We start from the raw sequence: 19,414 nt of genomic DNA, 5'->3' as shown, positions 1-19,414 counted from the left end.
AAACAAACTAAATAATTTTAAATTAAACATCTATTTTTTATAAACTTCTCATCGACATCGATCAAGCAATTAGCCTTGATGAATGAGATTTTGTTGAAAGTCATTACACTAATATTCTGTGAACTTGCAATAACTTGGTTGACCAAAGCATTGGATTAAAACTTCGGAGTTATTCACCCCTAGCACAATTTTCATTTCAGTCCCCACCAAACAAAATTTCACTCACATTTTGGGCTTTTGCAAGAGGCGGTGGGGAAGATGGAGTGGGGGTGCAAGTAGCGGTAGAGGGAAGGGTACCACAGGGATTTAGGGGTGGGTAGTAGTAGAGGGCGTGGAGAGGGGTGACAAGTGGCAGTAGAGATTGGGGAAAGGACTAAACCACTGGTGATTTGTAGTCCTGACTAAAAATTAATTGAAAACTGAAACGTACAAATTCTGGGAAATTAAATTGGCTGATTAAAGAAAAGCATATGAAAATAAAGCTTAACATTTGAGACCAAATATACAACTTTTCCCCACAAACTGGTTTACCCATGAGGTTTTTATGGATCAAACATAACAAGAGAACTAAAGAATGCATCCAACGCAAGGGAGTTGCTGAAAAGGAGGGAGAACCTGTCACCTTCAGCAACACCCACTAGGTGAGGCGTCAAGACTACAGAAGTTTTTGTTTGAACCTGTCACTTTCAGCAACACCCACTAGGTGAGGCGTCAAGACTACAGAAGTTTTTGTTTGAACCCGTCACTTTCAGCAACACCCACTAGTCGAGGCATCAGACACCGGAGGTTTTTGTTTGAAAATGTTCCTTTTAACGCTCAACGATGAGCCTTCAGCCAAGAGACTTGGTGTTTCCAAAATCTGCATCAAAACAAAATTATCGGAGTAACATCGTAATCATGATTATCACCATGTTAATTAATTATTGGCGAAATTATATCTAATCATGAAAAATGCCTTATTATACATATGACCAGGGTAACAGGTTATAAATTTTCGGTGAAGAGGCCTAATTGCTAGAACCCCTTGTCATATTGTTTAATGTACGTTGCCAAATGGCTTTCCCTCATTCTATTTCATTGTAAAAATGAAAAAATAATTGGTACAGTAACATATGGAAAAGTTAGGGTTGCGTTGCCCTCATTCTATCAAGAGATATAGGTTCTAGGTGGTTGTTTGGTAAACATGATTTGTGTGGGTTAACAACACTCTAACTTGGGAGTGGTGGGTGCTAAGAGGCCAGGGTGAAGAGAGAGAGAGAGAGAGATAAAAAGGGTGAATGTTAAATGGGGACTTATAATTGTGCCCACAATCAATTCATATGGCAGTTGGTATGTCACAGTTTGCAATCTGTGGTGTCCACTATAAAATTGTGTTGGTTAGTAAGTCTTAGTTTGTAATCCATTAACTATACAATGATTTTAGGCTTCTTCAAAAACAAAGAATCCAAAGATTCCAACTAACATGGGAGAAAAGATTCTAACATTATGCATATAATGATTTTAGGCTTCTTCAAAAACAAAGAATTCAAAGATTCCAACTAACATGGGAGAAAAGATTCTGACATTATGCATACCTTCATAACAAGTTCCTCAAAGCATTGCTCCACATTGACCCGAGTTTTTGCACTACATTCAATGTAAAGGCATCCATACTCCCTAGCAAAGTCAATTCCTTCTTTTTTGGTGACAACCCTTTCATTTTCCTGGAAAAGAAATAATTAAGAGACTTTAAAGCCACAAACAAACTCTATCATTCTATCCAGTAATGCAACATCAGATAAATTTGTGGGACACAGAAAATTTGAAACTGGTTCTCAGGCACTATATTGATACTGTAGCACCAAACTATTGGAATTAACTTCTTATAGCACTTAGGTAAGAAAAGGGAATTCTCAATGCATTTTTTTGCACATTGTACCTTATCAACCTTGTTGCCAACAAGCATCTTGATGCAATCTTGATTTGTTGAATACAGATCAATTTCTTTAGCCCACACATCAGATAGATCCGTAAATGTATCTCGTCGGGTTACATCATAAACTGTTCCAATCCCAAACACAACTTGGTTAACAGAATATTTGAAGAGTGCATGGTCTTTGGGATCATGAGACAGCTTCTAGGTAAAGAAGGGAAAAGGTTGAGACCCACAATGACATGGTAGGTTATGTGTCAACTTTTGATTTGTTACAAACTCAACCGTGTAAAGCCCAACTCCCTTGGCCTTGGCCATGTCATTGTTGGTGAATTGTAGGGACTTAAATTGTGAGTCTCTAGCATTTCACATAAAAGACTTTAGTTTATTTTATCTTTTTTAAAAACAAGTCTTGTAGAGATCAAGTAACATAAATCTTATACCGTTATTTAGTAGGGAAAAATATTTCAGGAGTGGTATACCAATAAAAATGTGTAAATTAACAGTTTGATTATGTTAAACAAAAATACAAAAGAACAACAGACTTTAACCAATGCTGAGAATTCTGACAAATTGAAGTCACTTGGAACAAAGAAACTTGTAACTACCAGTGGAGAGATTTATGCCAATTGAAAGCTACACTATAGATCCTCAAAGAGGTGACATTGTAAAAAAGTTCAAGAGAACCATGTGGGTAGGATTTCAACACTAGGAGACTGAGGCCTACAAATGTACCGAAGAAATAGACAACTTCTTGATCTCTCTTAACATGGGTCAACTCAAATATAGAAAACTCTGAAATGTGCAAGCATTAAATTTCGCAAAATAAATCATAGAACTCAACTCAACAAAAAAGTTTAGTCTCAACTTCTTTTGCCAGTTGCATGTCTAGGGATACAACTCCAAGAAGAAATGTATAAACAGATGGGTAAATTTAAGAAACATTACAAAATAGAACATTGCAAGGCCAACCAATATCATAGAGAAGAACTTGGCAATCAGAAAGAGTTCAGATTGCATATTAATCAAATTTGGAATAGCTTACATAACATGTGCAAATCAAACCTAAAGTGACACACACACAAACCTACACATTCTGATGAACTAAACTAAATATGCATCCCATGTCCAAAATCTTATACTCAACCTAACTCACTATTTAGTTCATATGGGTCTCATAACAATCCCATGTCCAAAAGTTGTTCTCACAAAATTCTAGCTTTATGATAGCTATATCAACTTCAAGAACACAAAAGGTTGCGACTATATAACAATAAGCGAATGTCCATGAGCAAACAACTTCAGGGGTTTCATCAGAAGCAATTAAAGCTGATGGCACATATTAAAATTAAATTGATAAAAAAAATAAATAAATAAAAGGAATAAAGATGGACAAAAGATGAAGAAATGGAGACAACATACCCATTATTATTCCTTGAGCTCCTCTATAATATGAACTAGTTAGTGTTCTGAATCTTTCCTGTCCAGCTGCATAATGAGAAATAAGAAAACTTTTCCCAAAGTCAAGGGAATTTCACCAGGGCAAACTTTTTAACAGTTAAATGAAGAGTATCAAACACTGCCAAAAACCAACTCTTGCATTGAGCCATTAACCATAAAGAGGGAACCAAAGCAAGGAAGAAACTTTCCCATCCTAACAAAACGGTTCTTTTTCTGTCAAATTAATCTTCTAAGTTTTTAGCGGCTTATAATAACATAAATAATAATCAGATACATAATCTCTATGTTTTCTTTCTCTGACCCCTAGAGGGAATGGGTACATAAGGAAGAAGGATGACAAATGCTTACTCGGAGAAAACGGGCTTAAAAAAATATATGAGAGATATATGAAACAATAAGTACAATAAAAGCAGTATCCACCCCCACACCCTCTCCAAAGTCCTGATGGAGGGTAGAAATAGCCATTACACAACTTGAGAATAGCTTCCTCTCTTGGTCAAAACTATCAACCTCTACCCTTAAGGAATATATTGTCATGACATGACCACAGTAAGGGTTTGTGAACATTTTTAAGATATCTATCTACAAATTATGCATTGGAGCAGAGACCGAGAGTTCACTTTTCCACCTACCCCACAATATGGCCTTCAATCAAACAACCATGAAACTCCATAATAGTCAAATCCCTTAAGGCTTTCCAACAGAGCCATAGGCTCTGCTTTGATGGTTAAAATTGTCCCTGCTAGCCAAGAAAAGAAAAGAACAATATTTCCTTTTAAAGTCTTCCAATTTCTAGCTGACGCAATTTACTGGAGTAGCGACAAAAAAATGTGAAATTTATTATTAACCTTATACAAACAATTCCAAGGACAAGCAATGCTCATCATATAAGGTTGAGCAGATGTGGTATTCAAAGACCACTATTTGAAGTCTCTTGTCATTGAGACAAAGAAAGCTCAAAACAGCACTCTAGAGTCTAACCTAATGTATTCTAAAGAATGTATTTACTTCTCATCACCATAGTCCTAGATACTTTGCTATATTAGGAATCTCAATAAATATCTTTACAACAAGGATTCAAACTCCCGAATTGAATTTAATGTTTCTATTTTGCTAAGTTTTTCTAATCTAAACATCAAATAATCTGATCTCTTTCTTAATCATGTATAGCTGTAGCCTGTAGTGCATCCTATGAGGACCAACCAACTATTATGAGCTATGAAGCACAGGTGTGGATAAGGACATGGGCACAATACGGGTATGCCGATACAACAAATTCTTAAAAAAGTATGGTTCGGGTTCGAGTACGGCTGGGGTACATTAATTTTTTTTTTAATTTTTTTTTTAAATTTATAGCTAAACATCCAATATACAAATCAAAGTTTCAATATTAAAACTAAAAAGAAAACAACTTGTCTAAAAAGTTATATAATTATTTTTTTTTCTTTTTCGATTGTCTAAAACAGGATGCAAAAGAGAGTAAAACCACAACTCACGGGTAAAAGGTGTTGGAAATAAATTACTTAATATTTTTAAAATTGAAAGAAGAATAATAAAGGCTATAATAAATTCTAGCAGCAAAAAAAAAAAAAAAACTTGCGTACCAGTGCCGTACCCAAATGTATTTGTTGTACCCAACATGTTCAGCGTACTTGGTACGCGTACCCGGACCCGGACCCGGTACTCATACGGCACTAGTTTTGGAGTACCAGTGTTTCATAGATTATGAGATAGGAGATTGTACATATAAATAATCTCAATGTAAATTTCCCTCATGCTTCACAATCTTCTTACAAGTTAGGCTCAAGGGATCATATCATAGAAACAATGACAATAGTAATTTGCAAAATAGACATGACCTGCACGCATTATGCATTCTTGCTACAGTTCCAGGCATCAATTATGCGATTATGATAGGAAAAGGGTTTTTTTAATAAGTAAACTGGATTAGTCATTTAAAATAAGAAAACATGCCAAATTATACAATCAACATAATTCTTGGTTTTCTCTTTTTACATCTTTCCTTCTTTCCAACCACTGACCTGCATTTGGGGGGGGGGGCGCGGAAATCATGTCCCATATCCTTTCACAAATTAGGCTATATTATCTTGTCATGCCTGTGAACTCACATGCAATAGAGCCTGCACTATTAGTTATCTGAGCAAATGCTGACGGTACAACACTTGCAGTTAGTTTAACATGTATCCCTAAGAAGCATGGACACGGACACGTGACACGACATGGACACGCCGACACGCTAATTTTCAAAAAATGCAGGACACGACACGCGGGGGACACGCATGAAATATATAATTTTATATATTTATTATATGTTATATATATGAATATATCATTCAAAGATAATAAAAATATTAAATATGACAATAATTCTTATGAATTTATATGATTTTTGTTTTATTATTGTATCTTAAGTTGTTTTGTTCAAACTTATAATTGGTTTCACATGTGTCTAATTGATAGACACGTGTGTTTAAGAGATACACATGTATTCTCCAAGTGTCCAAAGAGTGTCCGGGTCTTTAAAAAATAGGACACGTTTTAAAGAGTGTCGGACACGTGTCGGGAAAGTGTCCAAAGAGTGTCGGTGTCCGACACGGATACAACACGGATACGTTACCTTCTTAGAAGTGTCCATGCTTCTTTCAATAATTTTATTTGTTTATTGGAGGCACGATATATTTTCATGTGTTCAATTTAAAAATAATTAAGTAAATAAATAAAATTCAAAGCCAAAAAGCTGGATCATATTGATTCAGGCACCATTAGTTGTACAAACTGATAAGGAAATTCATATAAAAACAAAAGCCCAAAACAAGAACTATAATAATTCAAAGATAGATATGACGTCAAAGGAAATCCTATGAATGAAATCCTGAAAAGAAACTACAAGCATGCATTTGTGAATGAATATAGCATGTTTTATTTCTTATCCTTCTTTTTAGGGGGTTTTTTTCTTTTTTTCTTTCTTTGTGGGGGATGAGGGAGGGGAAGAATCATGAGAAGAATTACCTGTGTCCCAAATCGCAAGCTTCAACTTTTTCCCCCCAGTGGTAACATATTTTACTTTAAAATCAACCCCTACAAAAAATGAAAAAAATTAATAAATCAAGTAAAGAAAATAAGAAAAAAGCCATGCACATATTTTTACATAGACTCTTCTAAATGTGCAGAGTACCCATGTCGAATACTCAACTTTAGTGCAAGGGCATGAGATGTGTGTCTGACATGTGCATTTGGATATTCATCTTGTAATAATATTTCTAGTAATTGGAGTTCACCATATAACAAAGCATAAAAGTCCCATATTACTCATGAAATACTTTGTCACCACATAAACACCATTTTACCATCAAAAATTAATATTAACAACAACAAATAGGAATAATTTGTTGTATCCCTCATGTCCCGGAACATGAGAATTAGATGAATAGAACTCTAAAACACATACCCGCCCGCACCCATCACATGTACTTAGCACAAAACTAATCAATTCATGACCGACATAAAAATGATCATCAACTGACACAATTACTTCAAACACATGATACTACACTCTACAGCGTAAGAATAATAGATCATCTTGAGATAACATAACCCAAACTCAAATATTTTTTAAAATTTCATGAACTCAAGCATCGCAATTTGCATACACACTAGGAATTTTGGATATGATTCCAAGAGTTCATCTCTGAATATAATCAATACATGTAATTGTGATCACAAAAAGAAACAAACTTTCATAAAAATATTAAAATGATAAGACGATTTGAGTATTGAGCTTTACCAATGGTAGGAGAGAGATCTTCAAAGGTATCGGAAGTGAAACTCAAAAGAAGACTACTCTTCCCAACTCCAGAGTCCCCAATCAACAACAACTTGAACAAGTAATCAAACTCCGGTTGACTCGATGAGGCATCCATTTTTTTCAACGATTCCAAAACACAAAATCGAATCCCTCAACCACCACCACCGAGCATCAAATTCCAAAACCCTAAAAGTCACTCAAACTCAAGCACACATGAGTCCAAATTCAATAGAAATCAAGCCTACAGAGAGATAGAGAGGAGAGAGTAAGAGGGTTTACCAGAGAACTTGATGCGATGCCTTCAGATCTGAGGGTGCAGAGCTGGGATAAGAAAAAAAAAAGGTATATATATAATTTATTCAATTAAAGTAAAATTTAATTGGTTTTTTTGACAGCCAAAAAAAAGTGAAAGTAGTGGGGAAGAGGTTGCTGAAGGAGGAAGAAAGGTCTGCGGAGCGCCTTTTTAATGGTTACAGACACCGTTTTTTTACGCGTTCGGCAATCGACCTGAGTTAGGATTCGGTGTTAGTAGGACCATGTTATAAGTTACGCCTGCATTGATTGTATTGTTGATTTACGACTGTATCAGTTACTGTTGATCTACCAGGGGACGGTTGTGATGAAAATTAAAGAACATTTTTTACAAGACGTTTGTGTAACTGAGAATTAAAGGTTGACATGGTTGGGCTGGACTTGGTGGATGGGTCGGTCGGGTCGGGCTAGATTACGAAATTGATCCTCATTGTCAAGTTTTCTATTATCATTTTGAGTCCAGTAAGGATTAAAAAATTTAGGTTCCAATCTTGCTCAAATAAGCTTGACCCAAAAGGGCTCATAGGATGGATGGATGTATTTTAGACATTTTTATATTTTTTTTCCTATGTTTTGCCAAGTTAGCAAGTAGGTTCATCTCACACGAGCTAAGGTTTGAATTTTAACCTCTAAGTCCAAGTCTAATCAAGTCTTATTCGACCTAGTCTAGCCCATGATATGAATTTGGACTAGATAATAGTTCGACAAATCTTGATTGAATTATGAGCCTTCAAATCAATGATATCTATTAATTGAAGTTGCAAGCGCTACACCGCTTTCAAAAATCATATTTAAAGATGTGCATAGCTCATCGGTCTCATTTGTGGACATATTAGATATCTCATTTTTAATGTTTTAAGAAAGAACAAAAATTTCAAAGAGCACTAAATATTTTTTGGGTGCATTGAGACTGTGTACACTAATCATATTATGGAACCAGAGTAATGTTATCTTTAACCATAGACCAAAAGGTGAGATTCATAGACAAACAAAACATGACTAATCATATTGTGGAACTAGAGTGATGTTATCTTTAACCATAGACCAAAAGGTGAAATTCATAGACCCAAACAAAACATGACTAGACCACGGGGGTGGTGGCCGGTAGAGAACCCAATTTTCTTTACAAATTTAAATTTTGAGTGTAAAAAATGGTTAGATTTTTAGCTGGTTCACTTTGAGACCTCGCACTGTACTCTAATCGTTCATGAACTCTTCTATTGCTACCTCGATGGTAAGTTTCTTCTTATGGATTGAGTTAAATATGACCGACAATTGACTATTCCAAGACTAGAGTCTATAAATATAATGCTACAAAAATGCTTGAAACCACTAATTAGTGATGGCTCTAATAATGCCCACTGCCACAATATATAATGTGCCTTATTTTATTTTTATTTTTTTTCCAATTTTCATCTCACTAATGGTGAATTTAAAATTCTAAATCATTACTGCATAATGTTAACACCACATAACATTTTTTTTTTTTATAAGAAAAACAAAATCAAAATATGACCAGTGCAATGATTAACTTTGACAATCATATGACATCAGCAGCTGACCTACTACAACATTAATCATGGTGAACCAACCCTAACATATATAGTGGGTAAGGGATAGAGCATGGAAAAATTAATCATTAAAGAATCTTGGAAATTAAAAGTAAATCCTATATTTTTTAATATTATGCAATGATACATTTAGGAGTTTTTTGGAGTGTCGTAAATAAATGTACTTTTTATATTTTTAGATTAAAAAATTAAAAAAAAAATATAAATATTTGGGTTAATTTTTTGACTATTTATGAAAAAATGTGTATTAAAAAATTGTATAAATAAGTGTGTCGGAGAAGATAATGTAGTAGGCGTACGGAATGGCAGTGCAACCGGCTGGGTGAATACATGGAAAAATATTGCATCCTTTTTAGGTTTTGATTAGAAGGTGTTGTTCAGCCTGTAGGGGCCACCACGGATCCCGTTTTTCTTATCGGAACCGTTCAATGTGTAAAACTCGTCGAATACTATATATTTGTAAAAAATTACGTTGATTAGATATCGATAGCTATTTGATCGTGTTAGTTTTTTTTGTCAACTATTAACTATAACACCATCTTTTTTTTATATAAAATTGATTTGATCATGTAGTTAACGATATCCGATAGACGTGATTTTTTACAAGCATATAGTACTAGACGATTTTTACATATTAAACGGTTCGGATTATCAAAATGGGACCCATAGTGGACACCCACGGGCCCAACTTTACCATCCAACCTAGTGAATGTAAACATGTAATTTTTTTTTTCTTTTACTCAGTGGGTTTGAAGTCAATACGGTTGATGGGCAAAAAGTTTATTTGTATATGTATATTTGTATATTAATTTTTTATATATATATATTTTTTGTAATTAGTGATAACTTTTTAACTTTTTTGGTAATTTTTTGACTTTTTGACTTTTTCTAAACTTGCCAAACCAGCCCTTACAAGAGAGATTTTTTTTTCCCATACAGCAATTACACACTACAACAAAATGCATATTTGGCGACTGAAATTGGCGACCAAAATAATTTTAGTCACCAAAAACACCAGATTGGGCGACTAAAAACCCGATTTAGTCAGCATTGATTGAATCTTTTTACCTACTAAACTATTTTAGTCGCCATATAGCCTTATTGGCGACCAAACTTAGTTTTAGTCGCTGTTTGTTACCATTTTACGCTACTAAAATTTGATTGTGTCGCCGTATAATAACATTTTGCGACAAAACATTTTTGTCGCCAAAAAATGGGCATATTTTTGATGAATTTTTGACGACCACAGCTAAGTTAGTCGTTGTATATTCAATATTGCCGATGAAAATCTGAATTTAGTAGCCAAAGAAACAGCTTTTGGAGACCAATTTTTAGTCGCTGTTAAGGATATTTGGCAACAAATAATCATTTAGTCGTTAAAGCTTCGAAATTTTTTTAGAGGGAAACTCATTAATTTTGCCGCCCAGTATATATATTACACAAACACACTTTTTTGTTCCGTTTTGTCTCACACACCAACATAGTATTCGATACCAAACCTGTCACTCACCACCGCCGATCATCACCATCACAGGCAACCGGCGCTCGCTACCACGACCACTGCAAATCGGCCCCACCACTGATTACAGGTATGTGTCTATCGTCTCTCTTCCTCTCTGTCGATCTGGGTCTGTTTTCTCGCTGTGTCTCCTATCCCTTACTCTCACGATTTTTGTAGGGTTTTGACATGTTTTTTTCTTTCATTTTCTGTTTATTTCGTAAACAATTTTGTTAGGGCATTTTCTGATTTTGTGAATAGGTTTGGTTGAAATTTCGGAATGTGGATTTTGGATTCCCAATTTTCGATTGTTGAACTATATCACCAAATGTGCCTGTGTTTCTTACCTATGCTAAAATAAGCAAACAATTTGGTGCACATTGTATCTTTTGATGCTCCAGTTCTGAAGTCTTGAATCCTGTGTATTACAGAATTTGTAAATTAATTTTTTTTTATTTGGAGCATTTTTATTTTTATTTTAATTAGAATTTGGGGCTATCTTATATTGCTCGACAGTTTGGGCATCTAACATATCTTTATCCCTATTCTTGCCTTTGGTTAATACTGCAGCATATTATTCTGGGAAGACATTGACATGAAAATGAAGCAGAGAAAATGTAAAACTTCAAGAATTCCTAGACACCATAAGTAATCAAAGATTGTTCCTAAGTCATCAAAGGTGAACACATACCCCATAACGGCGTGCTGATGACCAATCAACAAACACACTACGAAAAGCTTGAGGTTTACACTGTGGTTGCTTTCTATAGTTGAAAATAATTTCTTTAAAAGTCAGCGTCAGTTGAGAAATCTGTGGCCAACACATAAGAAATTAGGATTAGAAAGTGTGATTAATCAATAGCCTAAATACTCTCACATCTTTCTAGTGCAAACCTTTGGAACTCCATAGAAACAATAGAGGATAATCTAGTCAATATGATGATTAAAGAACATGGTTGTCCTTTCACTCAGGATTTGTTAAAACAAGACAAAAAATAATCTCTCTGATCTCCTGGGATAGCTGTAGCCTTTCAACCATACCATTGATTCTGAAAGCACCTAACTTTATAATCTAAGTTGCACAAGAAGTTGCACTATGTTAGTGTAGAATGGGGACAATAATAGAATGGCAATGGCCAATGTAAGGCACCAAACCATAGTCTAACTACATTTTTTTTTTGTCTAGGCCCTCAATAAGCTTGAGCCATCTCTGCTGTAGACCAAAATGCCCTTACTGCAAGAACACGAAAGCCATCAGAAAGTAGAGAACTCATAAAGGGGTGGTAATCTCTGTAAATATATCACATTCGAACATTGTAGACCAAATGTAGAATGTAATTAGTAGTAGTTGTTGGGTTTGAATTTTGGATTTTAGTAATTGATTATTAGATTTTGTTGACTTTTTAACTATTTTAAGTTAATAGTCTATTTCATGTAATATTTTTCATGAATTTTAAAATTATTTTTCTACTGATTGGAACAAATATATACAAATTAGTATAATGTTAGTTACATATTAATTAATCTTGCATCACGACTAGCAAATGCTCATATTAATTAATATAGAATTGAAGAATCATTTTAAGGGTATATATTTGAAATACTACTTACTAAGAACAATCAATCCATGTAATTAAATTAATTTATTTTGTAATATGAAAATAAATTTGTTCACTCATTTTTATAGTATATGAACAATACAAAATATAATTATAGTTGAAATATAATTGTTGTCAACTTGATTAACACTCTTCTCTAATGAAAAGAAGAAAAAATATCCCAAATCATAGTCTATTGACATTTTATGCACAAAATTAGACCCTTTCAACAATCTAACATCTTCGAGCTACCTTCAAAACACATAAACGTCAACTAATTTTATTGATATTATATATTTGCCACAGCTTCAGACCCAAATATTCAAGCAGCAAATAGCCAATGATCATCTACTACACTATACTCACATGAACTTGTACTTTGTCTAGTATTGAATACACTACAACTAGTGCGTAATGCTTAAAAGAGTCTTGAATACACTCTTATTTGTGAATAATGCATAAAATATTATTGAATACACTAATATTTGGAGGTGTTAGTTTCACATATGGAAAAGAGCATCTGCTGATTGCATCTTCATGGGAGTCGCACCAACTGGATTTGTTTTGGGTCTTTGTTCTTTGTGATTTGTGCATTCCCAAGTTACTAGTGAATACATGTCACATTTGCGTATGAATATATGCCAAGTTACTAGTGAAATTAGCCAACTATATGCAATTGACAAATAGGCAAAACATCCAGATCTGTTATTACTATTTCATTCACTTCAAAAAGCAATGCTAATTGAACCCCTAAACTTACTTAAGTTCTCTTCCATTACAGAGTATTTTTCTAAGTTGTCGTCATTTCCAGGTTCATCTTTGCTTGATATGTACTGTTCCAATAATGGACAAGAGTTGGATAATGATAAAAGATAGGCTAAAAAGTAAAGAGTATCTAGAAAGTGTTCAGTCATTTATTGAGTTCGCTACGAAGAATTTAGGGCCGCAGGATGAAATCCGTTGTCCTTGTGTTGATTGCTTGAACGGCACGAAATTTAGTCGACACGTTGTACGGTTACACTTGATTCGAAGAGGAATCGCATGTTCATATCGAACTTGGGTCCACCACGGAGAACATGTTCCCATGTTTCGTGCTCATCCTACTATGCGAAACGATGATACTGAAAGCAACCGAGCTGGAATGACAACCAATCACGAAAATGTGGGTGAACTTCCAACCATGTTAGAAGAGATTTACATGAGTGGTCTCATGGATGATCATATCGACGAAGAATGTACTAGTTCGGAGAGGCACAATTTGTTGAAGTTCATAAAGTTGTTTGATGATGCTCAACGCAAAGTATATCCAGAGTGTAAAAAGTTCTCCATCTTGTCCTTCGTAATTAAGATGCTTCACGTGAAGGTGTACAATAAATGGAGCAACAAATCTTTCGATATGGTTATGTAAGTTTTCAAAGACATTCTACCAAAATGTGATGAAAATGTTCCATGGACCCTTTATGAAGCGAAAAAGTTCTTACGTTAATTGGGTTTGGGATATGAGGCCATTCATGCATGCAATAATGATTGTACTTTATTTTGGAAGGACAACGCCACATTGGAGAATTGCCCTACATGTACGGAGTCTAGATACAACTTGAACGACAAGACGGGTAAGAAAATTCCACACAAAATACTAAGGTACTTTCCTTTGACACCAAGGTTGAAGAGATTGTACATGTCGAAAAAAACAACCGCACATATGAGATGGCACAAAGATGAGCGTGTGGATGATGGAGTATTGCGACATCCAGCTGATGGTGAGGCATGGAAGGACTGTGATAGGCTGCATCCTACGTTCTCTGCGGATCCTCGGAATGTAAGGCTTGGGCTTGCCACGGATGGTTTCAATCTATTCAGAAATATAAGTACATCGTACAGCATGTGAACTGTAATCTTAATGCCTTATAATCTACCCCCATGGAAGTCTATGAAAGATCCATTTTTCATGATGTCATTGCTTATTCTCGGATGATCCGCACCTGGAAGAGACATCAATGTTTACTTGCAACCATTAGTAGAAGAGTTAACTAATCTATGGGAGCATAGTGTGCAAACATATGATGCCTCAAACGGGCAAATATTTACAGTGCATGCAGCAGTCATGTGGACCATCAACGACTTCCCTGCATATGGTTCCTTGTCTGGCTGGAGTACAAAAGGTTACCTGGCTTGCCCTAATTGTAACATGGATGCATCATCTTAGAGTTTGCGAAGTAAGATAGGGTATATGGGTGCTCGGCGGTACTTACCTGAGAACCATAATTGGCGTAGAAGTAAGCTATTCAACGGTGAAATTGAGAATAGGTCCAAACTTGTGGAGTTATCGGGAGAACAAATACTGGAGAAAATTAATTTGGGGACGTACAGGCCGTATGGAAAGCATCTAACCAACCAAAAAAGGCAACGGACTGCAAATCCAACTCCGAACTGGACAAAAAGAAGCATTTTGTTCGACCTACCCTATTGGAAAACACTTAAGCTTCGACATAACCTTGATGTCATGCACATAGAGAAGAATATATGTAACAATTTGCTTGGGACACTATTGAGCATAGATGGCAAGAACAAGGACACGGACAAAGCACGTTTGGATCTGGAGGACATGCGAATACGAAAAGAGTTATACTTGATAAGGCATGCGAATGGCTTTTTCGAGAAGCCTCCGGCATTGTACACATTGTCCCTGGTAGAACAAATAGGGTTTTTTGATTTCTTGAAATCGATTAAGTATCCTGATGGCTATGCGGCAAATGTATCCAATTGTGTCACCACGAATGGTGGTAAGTTAGTTGGCCTGAAGAGTCATGACCGTCATGTCATTCTACAACGACTTCTTCCCATTGGGATGCAAGGATACCTTCCTACTGAGATTGAGACCACATTGTTTGAGTTGGGAACTTTTTTCAAATAGTTGTGCTCAAAAACATTGAGGGTGACTGATTTGGAGAAATTGCAAGAACAAATCGTACTTATATTGTGTAAGCTTGAGAAGATTTTTCCTCCTGCTTTTTTCAATGTGATGGTCCACTTTGCAATTTAGTTGCCTTACGAGGCTAGGCTTGGAGGGCCTGTGCAATATCGATGGATGTATCCTATTGAGAGGTATAACTACGAGTCAGAACTTTTTTCATGTAATTATAGTTCAATATGACCATACTGACGATCAGGTCGATGTTTACATGTAGAATGCTCGGACTTCTTAAAGGATTTGTGGGCAATAAAGCTTGGCCAAAAGGTTCCATTGCGGAGGGCTACATATCAAAAGAGTGTATGACGTTTTGTTCAATGTATTTGCATGGAGTTGAAACGGTGTTTAACCAAGAAGAAAGGAACTACGATGGGGGTGACAATGGACCGGGGTTGGCGATTTTCACTCAAAATGTTCGTTCTTTTGGTCGCCTCCCAAGGGCAATTGATGTGTCCGTAGCTGACCGCGAATTGGCTCATTGGTTTGTCATGCACAATAGTTTGGAAGTAGACGAATATCTAGAGTATGATTCCTCATCATATATGCAACATACATTTCCTGCATGGTTTTTATATTTTAAAGTCTTCAGTATTCCAATTACTTATGACTTACATTGTATTAAGTAGGGAACACAAGCTCTTGTTGCAACAAAAATATGGAAGTTCATGCAACATTGCAACGCGACAATGCAAAGAATTTCCTAAATTGTTCGAAGATCGCGTAAGCTAAAACTCGTTAGTGTATAGTTTGCAGATAATGTTTAATTATTCTAAGTTTGAATTGACATGACATACTTTCTTGTGTAGATGAACCAATAGCGAAATCAAAAGTCACCCGAAGCAACCGATGAGATGTGGTCATTAGCCAATGGATCTAACGCCTTAGTGAACACATATTCGGGATGCATTTGTAATGGCATCTGATTCCATACTATCGACCGTGATAACTGTCGTAAATGTCAAAATAGTGGGTTGGTAGTGGAAGGCGCCTACCAAGGCCAATTGATAAAGTTCTACGGCTACCTTTGTAAAGTGTGGGAATTGACATAGTTGTTTGGACATCGGGTTGTTTTGTTCCAATGTGAATGGTATAACACCGGTAGTAGTCAAACTTTGCATGTCGAACCACATGTGACAACCGTTGACGTAAGAAGTCGATGGTATAAAGATGACTTGTTTGTGTTCCCAAGCCAAGTTCAACAAGCTTTCTATGTTCATGATACGAAGTTAGGGCCGAATTGGCGAGTCGTGGAAAAGTTTCAACATCGACGAATTTGAGATGTGCCAAAGTTGGATGTGCCAGAATTTGATGAAGTGCTGCAAGATGATGAAGCTAGTACTGTTGTACCAACTGAGCCTATTGATGATGATGTTATTTTGCGTCAGGATGACATTGAACCTGAAATTATTTCAATGGAAGTTTCTCAGCCCAATAAGCGTGTACAACCCGAGGGTGTTATAGATGATGCTTTCATCTGTGATGACGATGATGAACTAACAATTGCGGGTGATGACGAAGAAGAAGATGAGATAGAAAGTGATTTTGATACAGATACGGACCTAGAGTTTTAACTCAGTTTGTTTCAGGTCAGATTTTCCAGTTGGTCAGCTGTGCTGTTTGACTGATTTTTCTACAATCTGTGGCAGATTTACTCATCCGCTCTATCTCTGTTTGTTGACTTGGACAATTCGCTGCTGTTTTTGTCCACTTCGGCTGCTTGATGCTTGACTGCTATGCTTAGGTGCTAGCTAATGGTAGGATGGTTGGTTGGCTGAGTTGGAATGTTGTGTTAGTTGCTTAAATGTATTCATGCTACTCTGCTGAGGCCTTGTTTTGTTGTTTTGTGTGCTGCTATTTGGTTGTTAATCTGTTTGGTTGTTATTCATGTTGTGTTGGTTGTTAATCTGACACAAGATTTAGTCATTTGAAAATATATTTTGAAGGAAACAAAGTCATGAGAACACTCATAGTTGCTGCTAGTTTTGTTTATGCTGAGAACACTCACATTTTGAGAAGTCATTTTTTTTCACACTTTGGTTGATATTGTTTCCCAAAAGTCCAACATCCCTACTGTTTGGATGGGGGATTTTAATGTTGTTAGGTTTTGTCATGAAAAAGTTGGGGGGTCTAATACTTGGTCTAGTGCTCAAGAGTTGTTCAATACCACCCTCCTTCAAGCTTCTCTGGATAATATTTCTTATACTGGTTGTCAACTCACTTGGGCTAACAAGCAAACTGATGGTCTATATATTGCTTCCAAAATTGATAGAGTTATTGTCAATGATAAATAGCTGCAATGTTTTCCTTCTTTCCATGCCAATTTCTATCTTGCAATGTCTTTTTCTTCCCATGTTTAGGATTTGCTGCAAACTTATGTCTCTTAAACCTCTGTTAAAAAATCTTAATAAAAAAGATTTCAGTGATGTGTCTACCAGGGTCATTAGTTCTAGAGCTGAGTTAGATAATATTCAAATCAAGCTAGATAAAGACCCTTTGAACCTTAATCTTCAAACTACTGAGAGAGTGCTGTGCAAGAATTACATCAACCTCTGCCAGGTCGAGGAACGGTTAGCCCATCAAAAATCCACGATTCAGTGGCTTAGTTTGGGGGATAGAAATAGTAATTTTTTCTTCAGATCTGTCAGGAACAATCAGAATAGGGGTAGAATTTGGAGAAAAATTGTCATGGCTTTGTTTTCTTTGAAAATATATTTTGAAGAAAAAATTGTGTTGGATACTTTGACATGCAGTGCCTAATTGTCATGGCTTTGTTTTCTTAATACATCTGGGATCACATGCTATTGAAGGAAATCCCATTTCACTTTTCGAAATAGCTTTGTTTGTTCTTGTCTTCTGGTTTTACTAAATACAATACATAAATTTACAGGGAATCCTTTTGACTAGAGCACCTGGAACAGGCAAGACTCTCCTTGATAAGGTAAGGTGTTACATAGTCTTACAAATGTTTCATGGACTTATTGTCGTTTAGATTTTTAATTAAGTGCTTGACCAATTGGTAAGCTGCGAGGGTTCAGAGTTAATACCTATGTTTCTTTCTCTTTTAATTCTGACTTTGATCCACCTCACCTGCTTGCATGTAATGCACCTGTTTGACCAATTGGTAATTCCATGAGTTTTGTATAAATTGTTGCATGCTATTCAATTTTTTGAAGTTTGGTCATCAGAAAATTCAGTTCTGGCTTGTTAAAGGATCAGAAATGCTAAGGAATTTTGAAATCTAAATGCTCTAGGTTTTAATGGTTTCTTTAACCCTTGCATAGTGAGTGTGAGTTGAATACAAATTTTTTGAAGTTTCATTTTCATGTTTGCTCTAGAGCTGAACCTCTCTTTTAATTCTAAGTACACATACTAAATGACAGCATATTTGTATTTGTTGGAATGAATTTTGGATAACTTTCTTTAATTCTTAGGCACATTTAGCTTCTTCTTCTTTTTCTTCTTCTTCTTCTTCTGACACACCACTGGTGTGTAGGTCTCCCTATTTTTAAACATAGATGGTACAAGATGTATGACTGAACAAAGCCATGATTAACGAGCAATTTATTGTTAAACTTTGACATGTTGTGTCATTATTGAGGAAACATGAAAACTACTAAAACATTTTGTGTTGCTTGGAGACGTGGATGATTCAAAAATTTGGTTGGTTATTAGAATACAAAAGTAGACGTAGTTTACAAGTGTTATTGTCACGCCCCAAACCCGCCCCTAGAAGTTTGGGCATGACCACTTCAGAAGCGGACACTTAACCTGTTTTATATCTATATATATATGGGGCCTGAACGGAAGCACTAAATATAAAAATTTGACACTGGAAACAAACTCCATCGAGCTACTACTATCATGCCAGGATCACAAACTTTTAACAAACAAATAAAATCTAAAACATACACCTGAACATTGGTTATATACATACATATATACAGACCCAGCCCTATTATTGGGCATATACAAAAACATGAGAGCTATATACATCACTCTTAGATAGACATTCAAAAAGCAAGCCAACATCTTATCAGCTTAACAAAATCAATGACTGTGTATAGTGCCTGGACACACGAAGGTTGACAAAAGAAGGCAGCATCATGGCTAGGACTGACCATCTGATTGGTGACCTACAGAAACAGACATAACAGAGAGTGAGCCGGACTCAGTGAATAGTAATACATAAATAAAACGATGCTTAATTTGAAACATAACACAGGGCAATGCATATAAAGATGTAGAGTTCACATAGTTAGTCTGAT

The 19,414-nt window shown here is 35.7% G+C and overlaps 2 protein-coding genes across 3 annotated transcripts; one reads left to right on the top strand and one right to left on the bottom strand.

Moving 5' to 3' along the window:
* Positions 1–433: 433 nt before the first annotated feature.
* Positions 434–7,715, bottom strand: LOC114285549 (ras-related protein RABC1). Of its 2 annotated transcripts, XM_082874591.1 has the most exons (8): positions 7,479–7,715; positions 7,179–7,385; positions 6,404–6,472; positions 3,335–3,400; positions 1,919–2,040; positions 1,575–1,703; positions 740–859; positions 434–677 (listed from the first exon to the last, which is right to left on the bottom strand). In XM_082874591.1, exons 2-7 carry the CDS (start codon positions 7,312–7,314, stop codon positions 749–751), a joined length of 633 nt encoding a protein of 210 aa, XP_082730717.1. In that variant the 5' UTR covers positions 7,315–7,385; positions 7,479–7,715; the 3' UTR covers positions 434–677; positions 740–748. The 2 variants fall into 2 exon arrangements, with proteins under 2 accessions (XP_082730717.1, XP_028084386.1); XM_028228585.2 differs by having other exon boundaries at positions 434–859.
* A 5,307-nt stretch (positions 7,716–13,022) lies between these two features.
* On the top strand, positions 13,023–15,092 carry LOC145793521 (uncharacterized). Its single transcript, XM_082876367.1, has 3 exons — positions 13,023–13,577; positions 13,725–13,997; positions 14,385–15,092. Exons 1-3 carry the CDS (start codon positions 13,023–13,025, stop codon positions 15,090–15,092), a joined length of 1,536 nt encoding a protein of 511 aa, XP_082732493.1.
* The last annotated feature ends 4,322 nt before the right edge of the window (positions 15,093–19,414 follow it).

This window comes from Camellia sinensis, chromosome 6 (genome assembly GCF_055761805.1).
Source record: "Camellia sinensis isolate YWXY chromosome 6, ASM5576180v1, whole genome shotgun sequence".
Lineage (NCBI taxonomy): Eukaryota > Viridiplantae > Streptophyta > Magnoliopsida > Ericales > Theaceae > Camellia > Camellia sinensis.
The sequence above is the reverse complement of the archived record's forward strand: the minus strand, read 5'-3'. Positions and strand labels throughout refer to the sequence as shown.

What these genes read in the sequence shown, in the direction of transcription:
- LOC114285549 (XM_028228585.2), bottom strand. Translation starts at nt 7,314, where the DNA reads ATGGATGCCTCATCGAGTCAACCGGAGTTTGATTACTTGTTCAAGTTG. An exon ending in AGATCTCTCTCCTACCATTG is followed by an intron (nt 6,473 to 7,178) that starts GTAAAGCTCAAT and finishes CATTTTTTGTAG; the next exon opens with GGGTTGATTTTAAAGTAAAA. An exon ending in TTGGCAACAAGGTTGATAAG is followed by an intron (nt 1,704 to 1,918) that starts GTACAATGTGCA and finishes TTTCTTTTCCAG; the next exon opens with GAAAATGAAAGGGTTGTCAC.
- LOC145793521 (XM_082876367.1), top strand. Translation starts at nt 13,023, where the DNA reads ATGGACAAGAGTTGGATAATGATAAAAGATAGGCTAAAAAGTAAAGAG. An exon ending in GCAACAAATCTTTCGATATG is followed by an intron (nt 13,578 to 13,724) that starts GTTATGTAAGTT and finishes TTATTTTGGAAG; the next exon opens with GACAACGCCACATTGGAGAA. An exon ending in TCTCTGCGGATCCTCGGAAT is followed by an intron (nt 13,998 to 14,384) that starts GTAAGGCTTGGG and finishes GCATCATCTTAG; the next exon opens with AGTTTGCGAAGTAAGATAGG.